The 17,812-nt window shown below is 45.0% G+C and overlaps 2 protein-coding genes and 2 long non-coding RNA genes across 4 annotated transcripts in view; 2 read left to right on the top strand and 2 right to left on the bottom strand.

Annotated features, from left to right (window-relative positions):
- The window catches only part of LOC135083440 (uncharacterized), a 262,840-nt gene extending 258,979 nt beyond the window's left edge, over positions 1 to 3,861 (top strand). The window contains exon 2 of the long non-coding RNA XR_010259607.1: positions 3,117 to 3,861. This is a non-coding gene — a long non-coding RNA (uncharacterized LOC135083440). The remainder of the gene's footprint in view (positions 1 to 3,116) is intronic.
- On the top strand, positions 1,892 to 3,861 carry LOC135083433 (large ribosomal subunit protein mL54). The gene is made up of 3 exons (XM_063978180.1): positions 1,892 to 2,117; positions 2,210 to 2,355; positions 2,769 to 3,861. Exons 1-3 carry the CDS (start codon positions 1,991 to 1,993, stop codon positions 2,928 to 2,930), a joined length of 435 nt encoding a protein of 144 aa, XP_063834250.1. The 5' UTR covers positions 1,892 to 1,990; the 3' UTR covers positions 2,931 to 3,861.
- On the bottom strand, positions 3,626 to 5,439 carry LOC135083436 (uncharacterized). The gene is made up of 3 exons (XR_010259602.1): positions 5,358 to 5,439; positions 4,787 to 4,889; positions 3,626 to 4,103 (listed from the first exon to the last, which is right to left on the bottom strand). It is a non-coding gene; the product is annotated as an uncharacterized LOC135083436 (long non-coding RNA).
- A 2,192-nt stretch (positions 5,440 to 7,631) lies between these two features.
- LOC135083182 (synaptic vesicular amine transporter-like) lies at positions 7,632 to 15,535 on the bottom strand. Its single transcript, XM_063977917.1, has 11 exons — positions 15,279 to 15,535; positions 14,787 to 14,903; positions 13,940 to 14,236; positions 12,568 to 12,750; positions 11,523 to 11,621; positions 11,404 to 11,444; positions 10,841 to 11,032; positions 9,803 to 9,964; positions 9,118 to 9,303; positions 8,432 to 8,605; positions 7,632 to 7,727 (listed from the first exon to the last, which is right to left on the bottom strand). Exons 1-11 carry the CDS (start codon positions 15,367 to 15,369, stop codon positions 7,632 to 7,634), a joined length of 1,638 nt encoding a protein of 545 aa, XP_063833987.1. The 5' UTR covers positions 15,370 to 15,535.
- Positions 15,536 to 17,812: the final 2,277 nt, after the last annotated feature.

Below are 17,812 nucleotides of genomic sequence, written 5' to 3'. Positions count from 1 at the left end.
AACACGCCGTCAGGTACGAACATTGCTAAGAAGAAAAGTTAGCTTAAAAACATATCTAACGAAAAACCGTTAGAAACAAACATTGCTAAAAAGTAATGTTTACTTTTGAAACACGTCTAACGGAATACCGTTAGGTACAAGTATTACTAGAGAAGAAAGATAATTATTTAAAATTACACTGAGTTAGATTGAATGCAATCTACCCCCGAACGGTAACACCGTTGTAAAAATAAATTACACTGTGAAATAAGTAATCACAGTAATTTTTATAAGTTTTCAGCCAGTACATAATAATTTAAAGTACTTACATTATGATGGTAATATTTTACCTGAATCACGTCACGACTAGTACCTGTGAGATGGGTCGCGAACTAGCGGAGCTAATTCTACGACCGTCTCGAACGGGAACTAAAACACCAAATGGCGAGAATATCGAAACCTAGTTTCGAGCTACCGTTGGTGGCGCTAGTGTCGCTAATTGAGGCGTGCTTAGGCGGTGGGGGACCGGAGCGGAAGTCACGTGGGCAGATTATACGTCAAAACTAGTACTCAAACAGGAAAAGACAGACACTACTCTCATTATAAAGGCTTCGAATAACGGTACAGTACTGTTTAATAGGCAATCAGTTAACAAATATTTCGAGTAAACAAACATTTTGTCAGCTTAATTATTGCCTTGCCTACACTACGGCCATTCCTTTCTCAAATCAAGTATACATTGAGCACGCATCAAATGCTCATGAAAAAAGAGGTGACTAGCTTTACCAGAATGAGTACTACTGACGAAACATTATTTCTATTCCTTTTTTCATACGTCACCATGGGTTGTTGTTACTAGGCATGGAAATGATTGCTATTTTTCATTTATTTTCATTCTATGAAATGATGATTTTTGTTCATAAATGATTTCACATGCGAAATTTTACAGGCAATGATTTTTATTCGCAGTGTTATAATGTAGCTCTTTCATATAATGTGCTACTTTTAATGAAGTATGATAAACGATTGCTAATTAGCTAAATATGAAATGTAACAATATTTTATGTCGCACAACAAAAAACAAACAGTTTCACAGCACAGTATGTATGCAACAATCAATAACCGCGCGACTACTAGTGAAAATTCATTCATTTCATCTGCCTGCTATCTAATGAAATCATACGAATCATGGACAAGGAAATCTTAACCTTACACCTTAAGCTCAAAGTTCATATTTTAAATGCCCAGTTTCGTTCGTCATCACATCTCTCGTCCTTTTCTAACACGCACATGATCAAATCATTCCTTCTTACTCGCTCGGTCGCTTGGCAGAGCTGCGCTCACGGACTTCGCTCGAATGAATGAATGAAATTCATGTGATTCGTGATTTCGTTGACTGTGAAATTATGGCAGTCTATGTGAAGTAAAATAGCAGGTGATTAATGAAATTCATGTCATATGATTTTTCACCTGCTATTTATGAAATGTTCCATGCCTGGTTGTTACTACCCGTTCGCGCTAAGTTTGCCAGTCCATGGAATGCGCGTTCCCTCTCCCAACCGTGATTAAACGCAATTAGTGTGTCTTATTTTACGCAAATACTCAATTTTTATCAATAATAATAAATAAAAAATATTTTAAACATAGTTTGTTATAGTTACAGACGATTCCTTCAAATCAAATCAAATCAAACCTTTCGAGTGACGTTATATCGCCAGCGGCAAACTTAAAGCGAACGGATAGTATCATATTATTTGTTGTGTCGATTTGGTTTTGTATCAATATGCAATAGAGCCTCTCCACATAATTAGTAACTCCATGATTCTACCGAAAGGCAAAGGCATCATATGATACAGTCAAAGAGTAATGTTGATGTTGAGTGAAACGGAACGTGCTATAAAATGACATTGACAGCTTTCAAGACAATAATGAAAACATAACCTATAAATTGAGTTTTATGGAATCATAATTGAATAATAATTTAATAATCAATTGGATAAAAGTTATTACAATGTCTTATTTATCCGCAATAGGTCGGGGTTTTGTACAAATGCGAACTTTAGTTAATGTAAATTCACAATACCTTCATACAAACAGTTCTTGCTTCGCTGCTGTGAAAAAGACTTCAGCGGCAGGAGGTAGGTATTGAGATTGAGTGGCTCTTAATGTATCATTCTGATAATAATGATGGTGTTTACTTGTGTACTAAACCTAAATACTCAATGTACAGGTGTAATGGGCCTGGGTAAAGGCAAGAAGAAGGCTGGCAAACTGGGCCCGATGGAAAAAAAGCAGCTGCCAGTTGAAACTGACCCCGTCAAGCTCACCACGTTCGTGTGCGGGTCTAACATCTACACCACCGGAGAGGATGTCAAGGTATGACTTAAGTAAAGAATAAGAATCCAATTGGTGTTTCCTTACTTATGTATGATGCACATGGTCTTGATAAGGTACTTTTGGTGGTGGGCCGATCGCCCTCACATAATTTATATTGTTCATACCAAACTTTCCTTGGTTCATGTTTAGTCATTTATTTATTTATTCATAACTTTTAGTTCTTTTATCCTGATGCTCAACTACTCTTTAGTCCTAACATTTCATCACAGGCTTTCTAAGCTTTATAATACTACACAATGTCTTTCATTTCTAATTCATGAAATATTGTATTTGTGTTATTTTAATATTGAGTGTGATCCTACGAAAAAATTCTACCTACGATTGAAGGACCCTCTTTTTGTTGATTTGCATAGTTCTATTGTTTTTAACCAAACTCATCAATGCGTCCCCAGCTGAAGGACGACAGCGAGTACCCGTCGTGGCTGTGGACTCTGCGCACGGGCGCGCCACCACGCCTCGACGAGCTGGACCCAAACTCCAAGCGCTACTGGCTGCGCGTGCGCGCCGCCGGCATGCGACGCAACAACCGCCTCAAGGCCATGCGCAAGTTCTGACGACAGATAGAAGACTACCCTCAGTGCGTCAACGTAAGAATGCTTCTTTCTTCCACATACTTCTGCAGACGACAGCCCATCAATGTCTAGATGACCCACGCTGAACTGTCCCACCAAACTCAATGACAGGGGGGCGCTACCATTGTTCAACTATATGGTTTCCAACATAGCAAAAATCGTAACCAGTGGGTCTAGACAAAGTGCAAATTATAATCGCAAACCAGTCGAAAAGTGGTCGAAAAGCCCCTTTTTTGTATGGAGTTTTGACGGATTCGATTTTCGATTCAATCAAAAAGTGCGTTTTGTCTAGGGGGGCAGCAATCCGGTATTGACCGTGGCGCCCCACTGTCAATGTCATGCATAGGACAGTTCAGTATTTTGGAACTATAGTAGCAAATAGATATGATTTTGCATGCAAAACTTATTTCTGATTACTTATTAATCTTCTACAAGATGTTTATCTGTTATATGGGCTAATTTTGCCAAACTGCATTTTGTGTAGGTAAATATAATGTTTCATCACCACCATGCCATGCCCGTATAATAGTGAATGCAATGTTATGATGTGATTGTGAAAAAACAATGGGAGAAAGTCCAATGTCCTGCCTAGTATACTGTGGGTGCGAGTTATTATTTATAAGAAATAGTGTAAATTCATAAGTAGATAGTGTAAGTAAAATTGTTAATAAAACATGTTATAAAACAATAACAATCTTTAATTCAAATAGTAAAAATTCAATTTGGACTCCAAAAAGACCAGTAACAATACAAAAACTTTTCAAAAATCATTTGAAATGTTCCAATTCATACAATTTCTTCAACATCACTGTTTCTTCACTTATACAATGTTTTTGTAAACATTTTACTAGCACATTACAAACAAGCATCAAAGTCCAAATGCTACAAAACATTTATAAATACTTGAATATTGCATCTTTTGTTACTTTCTTAAATGATTACAAATTCCATGTAACAAAGTGTCTCGAAAGCAATCAATCAAGTTTAAGTGGATGGCACACCGTTCTGGGGCCACTCGCGTTTGCGTGTTTGTGACGTCACAGCTTCCGTTTAGTGACGCACCAGTTTTCAAAGACAGTCCATGGTGTCTTCTTTGACGATCATGGGCGGCGCGTAGTCGCCGTGTTTCGTGCCGAACGAGTATGAGTACGGGTTCTGAAACGATACGAATGTCACTGTAGACCAGCGGTTCCCAAACTTATTTTGTCTACTGCCCACTTTGAGAATAAATTCTTTTTAGCGCCCCATTTGTAGTCGAGTGTCGAGTGCTCAGTCGGTGTCTAACAGTCCTCTTAGTAAATGACGCCTCCCAAGTAGGGTTGCCAGGCGTCCGGCTTTAGCCGGACATGTTTGGCTTTTTAGGGACTTGTCCGGCCAAATATTGCCTTGTCCGGCCTGTCCGGCTTTTGTTAGGCTTTTTATTTGGTTGCCGCATCAGGTGAAAGTCGAGCCACAGAATCATATGAAGCGCACGCTTCAGGATGTTGGTTAGCAACCGATGATGATACTCACCCATGAGCTGACACTAATTGCACCCCCCCCCCCCCCCGTCACATGTCCGGCTTTTAGGGTAAAATGTCCGGCCAAATGAAGTACAAAGTCCGGCTTTTGTGATTTTGGACCTGGCAACCCTACTCCCAAGCCTCTACACAACGTCCCATTTTTTTTCTGGGTCTCTTACCGCCCCCTTTTAAGCCTGCAGCGCCCACAAGGGGGCGTTATCGCCCACTTTGGGAAAGACTGCTGTAGACTGAAAGGATTCAATAATTACGATAGAATATGAGCATCCGAACAAGTTTGTTTGTTTTAGAAATATCAAATAGCCAGGAAACACGTACCTTCTTGACGTTATAGAGGTTGGGCGGGTAGGCCGCGGGCCCGGGCGTCTTCGTGGCCTTGCCCGCGCCGTCCAGTTTTGCGCCCAGCGAGTAGTTCGGGCTCCTAGCAACGTGAAAATAAATGAGTAAAAAGACAAATATTATAAAAATGTGGGTGGGCTGTGTGAAAAACATTCTGTGGATGAATCTCTCAAAAAGGAAATGTCAAGTCTAATGGAGAAACGACTATTAGAGAACGCTTGCAGAATCGCGAAATATTTTAATGAACATGTTAGAGTCTAATGCCCGTTTTCACCATCAATCCCTAATTTTTAAGTAACCCATTTGAAAACAAAATTTCTGTAATGTGTTACCATAGGGGTCACTTAAAAATTAGGGATTGATGGTGAAAACGGGCATAAGTTTCCTTAGACAAATGAAGACCCACAATATCGTGACAGTTAATTTCCATATAAGGACTTTTTTTGCACGGAAAGTGTTGGTAGCCTTGAGTGGCTTTTCCAACTTCACCGGACAATAATAGGTGAGCGTAGACGGCTCCCAACCCAAAGATAATGTACAAGGAGCTCACCTCGTCATGTAGACGTTGGCGTCCCGCTGGAAGTAGACAGCGGGCCCCGGCGAGCGCGGCTTGAGGTTGAAGCCGACTCGCGCGCCCATGGTGTAGGCGGGCGTGCCGGGCCCCAGCCGCAGCGCGTAGGCGTTGGGCGCGGGCCCCGGCCGCTTGAGCGCGAAGCCGAGCCGCGCGCCCATCGAATATATGGGTGCGCGCGGCTCTCGCATGGCCGGGCAGCGCTCAGGCGCGTGCGAGCCTGGGCCCGGCGTGCGTAGCGTGGCGCGCGTCGGGAACCTGCAACACGCAGGTTGCTTCAACACGTCTCCACGTGGCGGCGTAGCATGGGTGGCACCCGGGGCGATCATAAGTCCTAAGGCACCCACCCCCTGGTACCCCCCAGGATTTTTGGGGGGTTACCTACCGATTTGAAGATTGAAAGACAATCGCGCGATTTGCCATGCAGATGCGCCAGTGAGTACTAATCTGCGTGACTTGTGTCACCCCCTGATGCTTGGCACCCGGGGCGGACCGAACCCCCCTACGCCGCTACTGAGGTCTCCTTTGACTCTTTTTGTTTTCAAGTCATCCTAAGGTGCTACGTAAACGTAGACACTTTGTGTGATGTCAAGTGGAAGCAGCTGGACACAAGTTTCTACGTGTTCACAATGACTGGCGGATTTCATGTTGACTATCTGAAAAAGTCTTGACCCCTTCTGACCCACCGCACTACCAAACCACACTACCAGTAGACTAGTAGTGGTGTCGATGGGAATGAAGATGTAAGTTACCCGGTAGTGTTGTACTACTGGCTTGGTAGTGTTGAAGGGAAAAAATATTCCCCACGACACTACTGGTAGTGTGGTTTGGTAGTGTGGTGGGTCAGAAGGGGTCTTGACTTGTACGTACCACACAAGACAAGTGTTTACGTTTGTGCATCCTCTAAGTCAAGGCTGCTCAACCCCAGGCAGGAATTTTAAGTGACCCGAGCAAGTATGGTCGATCTTAATAATTGAGTTTTTTATTGCGCTTGTCCTGAGAGTAACTGAAATAAAAAATTTAAGTCGCCCGTCGTTAACGACTGAATCCACCGTTTGGCCCGACTCTTCAAAAGGTTGAGCAGCCTTGCTCTAAGTCAAACATTTTGGTCCCATCGCAAGAATAGACCCTCTGGAACTATCGGTTTACTTTACGTTTTTCTTCTAACATTCGTGTATCAATATTTGGTTTTGTAATGATTCATAAAGTGGTACCTAGCGCCGAAGCTCCAAGCGGGGGAGGAGACCATGCCGTCGCGCGTGACGCGGTCGATGCGGTAGGCGGGCCCCGGGCCCAGGCCCTTGACGCGGTACCCGGCGTTGGTCCCGAACGAGTACATCGGGTTGCGGTAGCGCGACGGGTCGTGCTGGTTGAAGCCGCACGTCGTGGGCAGCTGGTACGCGCCGGGGCCGGGCCCTGCGGGACATACCCAGTGGATAGCATACAGGAGTCACGACAACACTATTGATAGACATAGACTATATGAGCCACCATGAAAGCCTGAAATCATCTTTTTTTAGGACATATGGCTACAAAGTTGTCTCTGATCTCCTTAGTCTTGGGCCTTGACTCAAAGGCGAGCGGTGTAACATGTTTACACCATTACACACTCAGTTCTTACGTAATGCAAGGACTAGGACCACCAGTGCAGGACAAGTGGTTACTAAAGTTAACGAGTAATTTTACGAACTTACCCAATGGTTTTTTGCATGCCATCCTGAGTTATTTGTTTGGTGCACTGATAAATTTAGAAGTTACTGGAGTTTAAACACTGAAATTTGATTTTACGGGGTCATCAGAACTGTAATTTTGACAGGTGTCAGTCGGTCGCGGCCTGTTGATGTTTGAAACAAATGAAAAAAATTCAAACGTCGTGTCGGAACATTTCAAAGAGGATGCTGTTTTACAGTTATGTTTACAGTTGTGTTTATCACGGACTAATCCAATAATCCCAAGTAATCCAGTCCATGTATGCTGGAAGCTCATCGAGGGTCGAGCGAACATGGATGGCTAGTAGGTTTGGAGCCAAGGAATTCAACTCAGATTTTGCCATTTATGAGCGCGCGCTTGCACGACATAGAATGGAATGCTCTTAGCAAAATGGACTCAACTGATGTAAGAAACTGTAGAAGCTTGAAATTATTTAAGTTTAGGTAGGCGTCCTGAAGAGATTTTGAATAAAAATGCGAAGTAGATATTTATGTTTATTTTCACAATAAGATTAACAGATCAAAGTACTGAAGGTGAGTGGCTCTAGTGGAGCGTAGTGTACTGCTGCGGGCGCAGCGGAGCGCCCTCGTCGGCCGCCTCCTCGCTGGCTGAGTCGTCGTCCGGGCTGCTCGCGCCCCACTGTCGATAAAACTTGGTTTCATTTGCGATTTTACGTGTAATAAATAAGGGAAGGACGTCAATTCAAATTCTAGACTCTATTCTAATTTATGGTCAAATCGGTTTCAGAAACTGTTGCGCAATTTTCTTAGAATTTGTAACGCAGTAACTTATTTACGAGTTCAATTTTATTCAAATTTGAATGTGAGAAAAGCAGGTCACGTTTAACTGTCGTAAATTGATACATCTCTATAATGTATTTTTAATTATTATTCGATCACGTTGGGGCTAGCTACGCGATGCGACTGGCCATATCACCAGGTGATACCGGTAAGCCTGCATTGACAGCGGACGATCTTCTAAAATGTGGTAAGAGTAGGCTCACACCGTTGATTTTTCGTCGGCCGATAGTTTAGTCGGGTTGTTGATCAGTATGGGCATGTATGGGAGTGCGCACACTACGCCGATTCGATTTGGCCGATTCTTCATACAATTTCAAATCGGGCACAACTATCGGCCAACTAAAAATCAACGGTGTGCGCCTACTCTAAGATGATGATGGTATGTGTGACATAGAATGTGGTGGTTATATGGCAAAGACGATAAGAGCAAAATGACGATTTGTAAGAACTATTTATTAGTCTAAACAAAAAAAGAAATTTTGAATTTGACTTTGAAAAAGGATGTGGTGATGGTGTGATCTAGAATGTGGTGGTGCCTCTTACCTGGTCGGAGAGCGGGTGCCGCCGCAGCGCGCGGTAGAGCAGCGCGGCGTAGAGCAGGTTGAGCACGCCCAGCGCGCGCATCGTGGCCTCGAAGCCCGCGCCCCACGCCACCAGCCCGCCCGCCACCGGGCCTAGGTCAAGGTCTTTAATTACTGCGACATCATGGGTTCCTGTCTCGCGGAGATGGAACAGAATTGACTTCAAGTTATCAAGGTAAAGTCGCCGTGCGATAAGGATGGGTAGCTTGGGGTCATTGAACGAAATTATATCTGCTCAGCGACCGGACTTTACAATAAAGCAGACAAAGTTTTCTCATGGGACTCGCACAACTTGAGACGTCTGAGGCACAGATAATTCTATGCTCTAATTTGAGGCTCTTATTGTAAAGGTACAAACACAATGTTTAAGATTGTGGGACGAGTTTATAAGCAGCAGCAAGACTTATAGCGGATATGGGTATGACCTGCGCCCTGGGCGTCGGGCCTGTCTACTCCTCAGAATACAGCAGGTGTACGTAAAAACTTGCCAAAGTTCAATATTTCTTTAATTTTCGGCCTTTAGAGGAACATGGTCCCCTTGATCCTTAAATAGCCAGGGCCCCCAGTAGGTTAAAGATGTCCCTGGCACCAGCACCGCGTCCGTCGCGCCCAGCCCCAGCCCCAGCGCCGGTGCGGCACCTACAGTACACACAGCACTCGCGGCCGGACGGCCAGCATACCGAGCGTGTAGGCGACGCTGGAGGCGGCCTGCAGCAGCGCGGCGACGTGCGGCACGCGCGCGGGCTGGCGCGCCAGCAGCGCCGGCACCAGCGCCGCGTCGGTCGCGCCCAGCCCCAGCCCGAGTGCCAGGTGCGGCAGCGCCAGCCACGACACCTGCAATACTCCACACGATACTCTTTATTTCAATGATCTTCAGTACAAAAATGATTAAGGCCTCTGTGCATGATCTTTGCACAGAAGCCTTAAACACTCTTTGATCTTTCAGCCTGCATATCTGCTGATGGAAAGTGATGATCAGGCCGAAGGTGGAAGCGAGCTTCACGCGTAATCCTCAACCCCCAAATAAAACAGCTATCATATCTCCAACTACGGGAATAGCTACGAATGCTGTTAAAATTAATGTTATGGTGACATACTTAGGTAGGATAGTGGTAGTTAGCCACTGGCAATCGAAAATGGGACCTCTGAGTCTGAAGCAGGTGGTATTACCATTAGACCACAATCGTGGTTAAAATTGCGACGGCGTCTATTGATACGAGTATAAGAAGCTGTTTGTCGACTACAACCTCACAGCACATCTACTTCTCACACTCGACCTTGCTGAGCACAGCCTGTCAGGTGGAATACTGTGAAGTGTTCAAGGTGTACGCACCGAAGTGGCATGCGGTACCGCTAACGCCGCCAGCCCCACGGCCAGCTGCGCCGCCAGCGCCACGCGCTCGGCGCCCAGCCGCCGCGCCGCGCCGCCCACCAGGCTCGCCGCCGCCAGGTAGCCCGCGCTGTCCGGGATGAACACCGCGCCCGTCTGCCACTTCTAAGGGGTACATTGCTCCCGTAAGAGAGAAGTCACCGCGTCCGCAAGACAGATTTATATTTAGAACTACGAAGCAGCGTCGCAACCTTGCAACGTTCGCGTTGCGGTGCCGCACGCAACAGACCTCTTTCGCGACCTGAGGAGCTCGCCTTAGAGCAGTGGTTCTTAACCTGGGGGTAATTACCCCCGCAGGGGTAAATCGGAAATTCTAGAGGGGTAACATGGTCTCGCGGTGGCGTGCCGCGGCCGCGCAATGAACTACTATAAAGCTTAGCTAGGGGTAAACTCAATTCTCATACTTGTTCACAGGGGTAGTGACATTAAAAAGGTTAGGAACCACTGCCTTAGAGCTTGTTCCCACTTGTAGAGTGTCTGATTCGGATTTTAATCGAATGTTCCAGTGGCAGCATTTTATATGACAAGTTGTTCACACTTAAATCCCCACTTATGCACTGAATGGATATAAATCAAACCCCCATCAGATTGGCAGTGGTGGTCGAGCCGTTGAGAGTACGCTCGTATTGGACACCAATTTTGTGTCAGCGCCGTAAAGGAATGTCGAGTGTTTTGCCAGGCCTCATCGCCCGAAAAGTATCATATTGAAATTCGCTCGCCTACTTATAATGCTGTTCATTTTGTCACGTCACCGTCGGGTGTGAGGGCCAACAGCCTTCTTAACCACAACAAGAGCAGAACAAGAGCGTTGACGTCCAGTGATGTACAGTCGCCTCGCGTAGAATTTAAATGGCACCAACTACATAATTTCGACCGGGCTGACAGAGACAACAACAATAAAATTTAAGTTATTTAAGAAGAAGAACAGACGCTGCCACCCTTAAAATCCGGGCCTGACACCGACAATGGGCACGAGGTCACCAGCTCGCGGCGCACCTGCGGGTGGAACTTGTCCATGATCCACAGCGGCAGGCAGGGCTCGAGCGCGGCCATGACGCTGGTGGTGAGCAGCACGGCGCCCGCGCACGCGCCGCACGCGCCGCGCGCGCCCGCCGCCGCCACGCCCGCCACGCCGCTGCGCATGCCCCAGCCAGTCCCACCACCGGCGCTGGGCTGGGTAGACGACAAGAACATGTTGACAGTTGGTCACACAACCTGTAGGCCTAAGATGCGCGCCGCGATAAGCTGTTATCACGCCATTTTATCGATTTTGCCCATACCTTTTGAATGACGTCGATAAAAGTTATCACGGCGCGTATCTTAGGCCTACAGCTCTTGCTTGAACTGACAAATGTTGCCGCCGTATTTGCTTGTGATACGGCATGTTGCAACAATACTGAAAATGTGTAGTGTATTACAAGAAATGTGCCAATAACCTGGCAAAAACATTCGGTAGCAATAATGATAGTGATATCCTTATCCGTGTATAGGACAAAGGAGTAAGTAATCTGTTTCTAAGAAGAACGTAATCTAAACAGACTCACCTGGCAAAATTCCTCTCTATCCAGAAACATGTATTGCATAACTGAAAAATATAATCAGTATCATTAGCTCGTAGGTCAAACACGCTAAATACCCAATTTGATTGGTATGTAAAACTTACTGAGATCAGCCAGCAGTGCGACGGAGATGAGCATGAACGGTGCGGCGCGACTCCACAACGCATTCGCAGCGCCACCAAACGGGTATCCCACCAGCACGCCTGCACGTAGTGGAGTTGGTAAGTTAGCAAGATAGTCTTCGAAGGCTAAACTATAAGTCAGTCTATTACTACAAGCAGCAACATCATGCGTGACATCGAGAGACATATCAATGAGGTTCTTTTTCTTAGTCGGACACTCTTGTCGTGGTTGCACTGACGAGGTACACGTAGGGTGTTCGATGTCATTTTCGAGGGTAGCTCTCCTGGCGATGTGCTTCCATTTCTGACGGTTAGAGGCGTCGCGAGTACACTGGACCATGGTGGACTCAGTAGCCTTTGTGATGGCGTCCAGTGGGCTGGCGATCGACCGTGTGCTCTCTTGTCTTTCACTTGGTGACTTGGCCTATCCAGGCCCCTCTTTACCACTGGGCACTCTGGGCACGTGCCCAGGGCCCCGCGATCAAGAGGGCCCCCGTCCAGTAGCGGCGTAAAGGGGGGGCGGTGGGGGCGGTCGGTCCTCCCCGGGTGCCAACCCATGCTACACCGCCACTGCCCCCGTCTGCTCTCAAAGAAAACCTTTTTCAAGATGAAAAGGGCCCCGTTGATCCTGAAGTGCCCAGGGCCCCTAGTAGGTTAAAGACGGCCCTGAGTAAACAATAAGGCCGCCTATCAATGAGGCACTACGCTATGAAGTCACTTTGTTTCAACCGGCTGACAATGATGGTGAGTTTCTTGCTTCTTCTCAGCACTGGTCCTTTTTTCGCAAGCAGTGTAATGGAAAGTGTAAAAGCGCTTTTTAAAAGCCTATTTGCAAAGAAAAAAAGGACTTAAATTACCCAGGGCCATGGCTCCGAGTGTAATGGAAAGTGTAAAAGCGCTTTTTAAAAGCCTATTTGCAAAGAAAAAAAGGACTTGAATTACCCTGGGCCACGGCTCCGAGTGTAATGGAAAGTGTAAAAGCGCTTTTTAAAAGCCTATTTGCAAAGAAAAAAAGGACTTAAATTACCCAGGGCCACGGCTCCTAGCAGCGCCCCGATGGCGCGGTCCCGCTGCGGCGCGGGCAGCGCGGCGGCCGCCAGCGCCAGCCCCGCCACGCCCGCCAGCGCCGCGCCCGCGCCCTGCGCCGCGCGCGCCGCGCCCACGCACAGCGTCCGCCCCACGCCCGACACGCTGCTACAACCCGCCACACCTGATGGGAACGAGCTCACAAAGTCACGAGCTGACATCATCCAAGCGAGGGTAAAAGAAAGGGACTAATCCCACTACTGCAACTCCTGTATCGTTCGTTTCAGCCAAATGACGTCCACTGCTGGACAAAGGCCTCCCCCAAGGTTTTCCACAATGAACGGTCCTGCGCTGCCCTCTTCCAGGTTCTTCCGCGACCTTTACCAGATCTTCGGTCTACCTATACCTAACCCTAACTCCTGCTTATAGCCAGGATCTACAAACGAGGGTAGTTTGCGCGATGTCAACGTTAATTGAGAGTATTCTTTTCATCGTATCTAAATGTATACAGGGTGGAATTTTGTAATGTCACCTGGAGGGAAAGTACTCTTAATACTGTAGGTAGATAGAAAAAAATTCTGAAAGAAAACATTCCTTTATTTTTGAAAAGAAAGAGAACTGCATTCAAAGATTTTCGATTTTTTTTTCGAAAGTTTTCTACCATTATCACATGTAAAGATACAATTTTCTGTAACATAATTAAAATAATTTAAGATTTCATGGTTTTCCTTTCATTTAATTTATCAAGTTTGTTAGAGAGATTTTATCCTTATACTTAACCCTAACGATAGCTGTAATAAAAATACAGGGTGTAATTTTTAACAGATTTTAGTTGGTTCGATTCCCGGGTGTGGCAAGCAAATTTTTGGAAATCTTTGAATGCAGTTCTATTTCTTTTCAAAAATAAAGGAATGTTTTCTTTGAGAAAAAAATTCTATCTACAATATTAAGAGTACTTTCCCTCCAGGTGGCATTAATAATTCCACCCTGTATAACATACAATGCAACTATCCCAGCATTCTTAGCTAGAGCCGACAGGCCCTAAGGAATAAAATTATTCCATTACTTACACCCCTATTTTTCTGCACAGTTTATGTCAATGTGTTACAATTTTAACGTTTACTTAATATGTAAGCAAGATAGGATAAAGGGGCCACCGACCACAGCTGATTACAGCCACGCACCGGTGGCTGTAGTCGGTGGCCCATAAGCGTGAAGCCGAAAGCTTTGGTCTCTTGATCGTAACGCATACTGTAGACTTGTGCGTTACGATCAGAGACCAAACTTGAACCTACAGAATTTTCAGGCAGTCTTCTTTAGCGTCGGTCGTTTCATGAGAGACCTATTCTCGTGTAGTACGTCGGCATACGCACCCAGCGCGGCGGCGGCCAGCGTGGCGGTGGCGGCGCGCAGCACGGGCGCGGGCCCGGCGCGGCACACCAGCGCCGACGCCAGCGGCGCCGCCAGAGCTGCTAGCGGCGCCGTGTAAGTGTGTAGTACGTCGGCATACGCACCCAGCGCGGCGGCGGCCAGCGTGGCGGTGGCGGCGCGCAGCACGGGCGCGGGCCCGGCGCGGCACACCAGCGCCGACGCCAGCGGCGCCGCCAGCAGCTGCGCGCCAGCCTTCGCGCCCAGCACCAGCCCCACCACCGCCTGCGACCCGCCCGACCCTAAACAACCACGAACGTACACTATCTAACCGAGCTTGTCTAAGCGATATGTCGCCAGATAGAATTCATGAAAATCATTATAATATAGCATAAACATTGCTTCGTTATTTGGAAGACGCGGCACTTGACGTAACATCGGGATGTTATCGAGTTACTTAAAGTAAGTAAAAAGTAAAGTAAAAGTATTTTATTTGCCAACAAAAGAATTACAGTTTGTTTATCTGCACTAAGCTGTGCTTGTGTCACGGCAGCCGGTTAACAATGTTGATAAAATATAGTGAAGACACACTGTACATGGCAATTAACAGTTATTAAACTCTTAAGATAACTTATAAAACAGTATCTGATTATGATGATTGATGATCCAATTATCTTTCAGAGCTTCCAACAGAAACCCTCGACAGTTCTTAAATGATGTTCCTCGTAATATCCAGTATTCTTAATAACCCAAAGCGGGATATCCCTTGGATCTTAAAAAAAAAACAATGGCAGAAGATTTTCTATCGATTGTAGATGGCACACCTCACACCTTTCCGCGTGAATACGTTACCGGGCCCCTCGGTGGTGATGCGGTGCACCGTGGTGTTGAGCAGCGCGGCGAGCGGCGCGTCGTGCGCGGCCCACAGCGCCAGCGCCTCGCCGCGCACCCAGTCCGGGATGATGGGCACTGCGCGGACCACAAACCACATCCATAATAATCACATTTTAGACTCCAACCTTGATCAACTTAAGGCGGGTCCAGATCCGATCACCGCGACCGTATCCGTATCGTCGACGCGTATCATGATCGCATATGTGGACGGGTAATAACCAGGTAATAACCCGTCCACATAAGCGATCATGATACGCGTCGACGATACGGATACGGTGATCGGATCGGGCAAATGATACATGTCTGGACCCGCCTAGCGCCTTTAATACTGAAAATACATATTAGAATACGAGAAAGAAGTGAGTAGGTACCTAGGTAAATATAGGTATTCTGCTCTGTAAGTCTTGTATCCTATTGTGTTAAATGAAGTGGTTATTCTGTTCTACTCACCTAAGACGGTAAGCAGGACGTTATCCAGAAAGAATGTAAAGTAGATGAGGGCAAAAGCCAAACCTCCATGGGAGGACGACCCATCTGTCATGATCGCACACTACACAACTACCCACTGGGTCGACGCAAGCTCTATGACACGCCAGCAGTAGCTTCACATGCTATGTGAAGGCGGTAACACCGACTGATGCTACGAGCCCACAGTCGTCGCACGCAATGTGTAGAGGGGCTACTCAGAAACATTGTTTCGATATAGCCTATCTATCATTTTCTCTCAGAAGTGCTGGGTTAGGGAGAAAGACGGATATATCGACATTGGTTTTCAGAGTAGGGTCGGTTAAGGCAGCGCGCATGCCGGCTGCGGCCCGATAACGAGCGCAATAGCTTTTCAATCAGTGCGCGCTGGAGCGTGTGCGCCGCCCTAACGCAATTTTCAGCTTCGCGCGACGCGTTTATGAGACGCAACTGTGATACCATGTCGTTATTGAGGTGCACTCGACTTCAAGTTATGAATTGGATTTATTTCTATTGGGTTTGTAACGAACAACACCTTATACCTACTGGCTGTACATTTATATGAACGGGCCAGCAGTAGGTAAGGCTTATTCCCGTTGTCCCCACCAGGCTGTCCCCACTGGTGGGAATTAGTAGTTATTGTACAATTACTATTTTGAATTTGATGTTCTTTTTATTTCGGTTCCCATCCAGGGTGTAGAAGTGGCGACAGCGATAATAAAAAATATAATAATTACCTACTAGCTTTTGCCCGCGGCTTCACTGATGAACGTAGGTTACGGTTACGGCTAGCTATAAGATTCTATATTTTTAGTTAGAATATGAATGGATAAAGTCATTCTGTCACATACCAAAATTAAAGCAGGCGACGCTGCGGGCAATAAGCTAGGTAGTGATAAAAGAGCAAAAATGATCTTTTTTTATTTATGTTTAGCATTTTACTCAATGATATTATATAAAAACAAAAGTTCTATAATATCATTGATTTTACTGCAAATTTCGTAGAAGTGCCTACTAGACGGACGAGTAAAAATAGCGGGAAAATATATAAAAACTTTTTAAAAATATTATTTGAAAAAAAAAAAATCCATAAATCAACTGGTTTGTTGAATAATTTATTTTACCTGATTTATTGTAATATTTACAATTGAAATTAATCATAAAACTTAACTTATGAATGTATTTAAATTAATAAAGAAGTTTTCTCTCACAAAAATATTTAATTATATTTTGATTCTGACCAAACTCCTTGGTAATAACTACTTAGTCGTTTTGCAGTAACGAAACGCTTTATGACATCTTGATTCTTGATACTATGCGTCATTGACTTAATATAAATACTATGGACCGTGTATACGTATAAAATAAACGTGCTCGGTACATACACGACTTGGGAAAAAAACATGTCCGCAATAGAGGCTGCTCAAATCAGAGCCCCGATTACGGTAACTTTTAACGTCTACAATCCAGACGCGTTTCTGATTCTGCAATACGATTGGTCAAAACAGCTGACGTACGCTGTTGAACGACCAATCGTATCGCAGAATCGAGAAGCGTGTCTGGATTGTTGACGTTAAAAGTTACCGTAATCGGGGCTCAGCTGACATAACACAACACATACGTCTGGTAACCATAGTACAAGCTTTGCTTAGTTTGAGGCTGGATCGCGCAGTGACAAAATATGTCCACGTATATTCATTACTTTTTATGAACTTCATTACAAAAAATCGATTCCTTAAAAAAGTATCGGTTCTATTTCTATAAAATAAAATCAATTTTATGCCAAAAATACTTTGTGTTGTCTATTAAAAAAATAACAAATAAATCACATGAATATAGTTCCAAAATACTGGACTGTCCTGTCGATGACATTGACAGTGGGGCGCCACCGTCAATACCGGATCGCTGGTTCAGATTTTTGCCATGTTGGAAACCATATAGTTGAACAATGGTAGCGCCCCCCTGTCATTGAGTTTGGTGGGACAGTTCAGCGTGGGTCATCTATAATAGTGGATATCGGGTCATAAATTAAACTTTTTAAATAAGAAATGAGGTTATCGTGCTGTTTTTTGCAATAAAACTTTAATTTCTCAAAATTATGCCCTATTACCATAAAAGTCTTCTACATTATAATACTAGTAGCTTTCAATAGTTTCAATAAAATATTTCAGACTTAAATAACACGCTGGGTACCTACATAATTATCTTTAAAGTTAACTACATAGAAAGTAATAAATATTTTAATTTATCAATAAAAATGTAGTAATTTATACAGGGTGTTTCCTGTAAGGTACGTTTCCTGTAAGATACGACCTTCCATTCCTGCTTGACAAATCCACAACAAATAAATGTTTGTTGTGGATTATAAATAAAATATTATGATGTAATTTCACCCCCTTCCGGGGTTCCACTTTATGCAGGGTTCACGGTATTTATCATTTCAGTGCTAACATCAAAGTACACTTAAGTCTATTAATTAATAAATTAAAACCAATAAAACAAATCGGTCATGCTTCCCG

The sequence above is a fragment of the Ostrinia nubilalis genome, chromosome 23, assembly GCF_963855985.1.
Source record: "Ostrinia nubilalis chromosome 23, ilOstNubi1.1, whole genome shotgun sequence".
Classification (NCBI taxonomy): Eukaryota; Metazoa; Arthropoda; class Insecta; order Lepidoptera; family Crambidae; genus Ostrinia; species Ostrinia nubilalis.
The sequence above is the reverse complement of the archived record's forward strand: the minus strand, read 5'-3'. Positions and strand labels throughout refer to the sequence as shown.

Bases quoted from the DNA above. Each gene is read 5' to 3' on its own strand.
- LOC135083433 (XM_063978180.1), top strand. From the start codon at position 1,991: ATGTCTTATTTATCCGCAATAGGTCGGGGTTTTGTACAAATGCGAACT. The intron at 2,118-2,209 runs GTAGGTATTGAG...CTCAATGTACAG, and splicing joins AAAGACTTCAGCGGCAGGAG to GTGTAATGGGCCTGGGTAAA. The intron at 2,356-2,768 runs GTATGACTTAAG...ATGCGTCCCCAG, and splicing joins CCACCGGAGAGGATGTCAAG to CTGAAGGACGACAGCGAGTA.
- LOC135083182 (XM_063977917.1), bottom strand. From the start codon at position 15,369: ATGACAGATGGGTCGTCCTCCCATGGAGGTTTGGCTTTTGCCCTCATC. The intron at 9,304-9,802 runs GTGCGTACACCT...GGAGTATTGCAG, and splicing joins CGGTACCGCATGCCACTTCG to GTGTCGTGGCTGGCGCTGCC. The intron at 7,728-8,431 runs GTAAGAGGCACC...TTTTATCGACAG, and splicing joins GGCACCCGCTCTCCGACCAG to TGGGGCGCGAGCAGCCCGGA.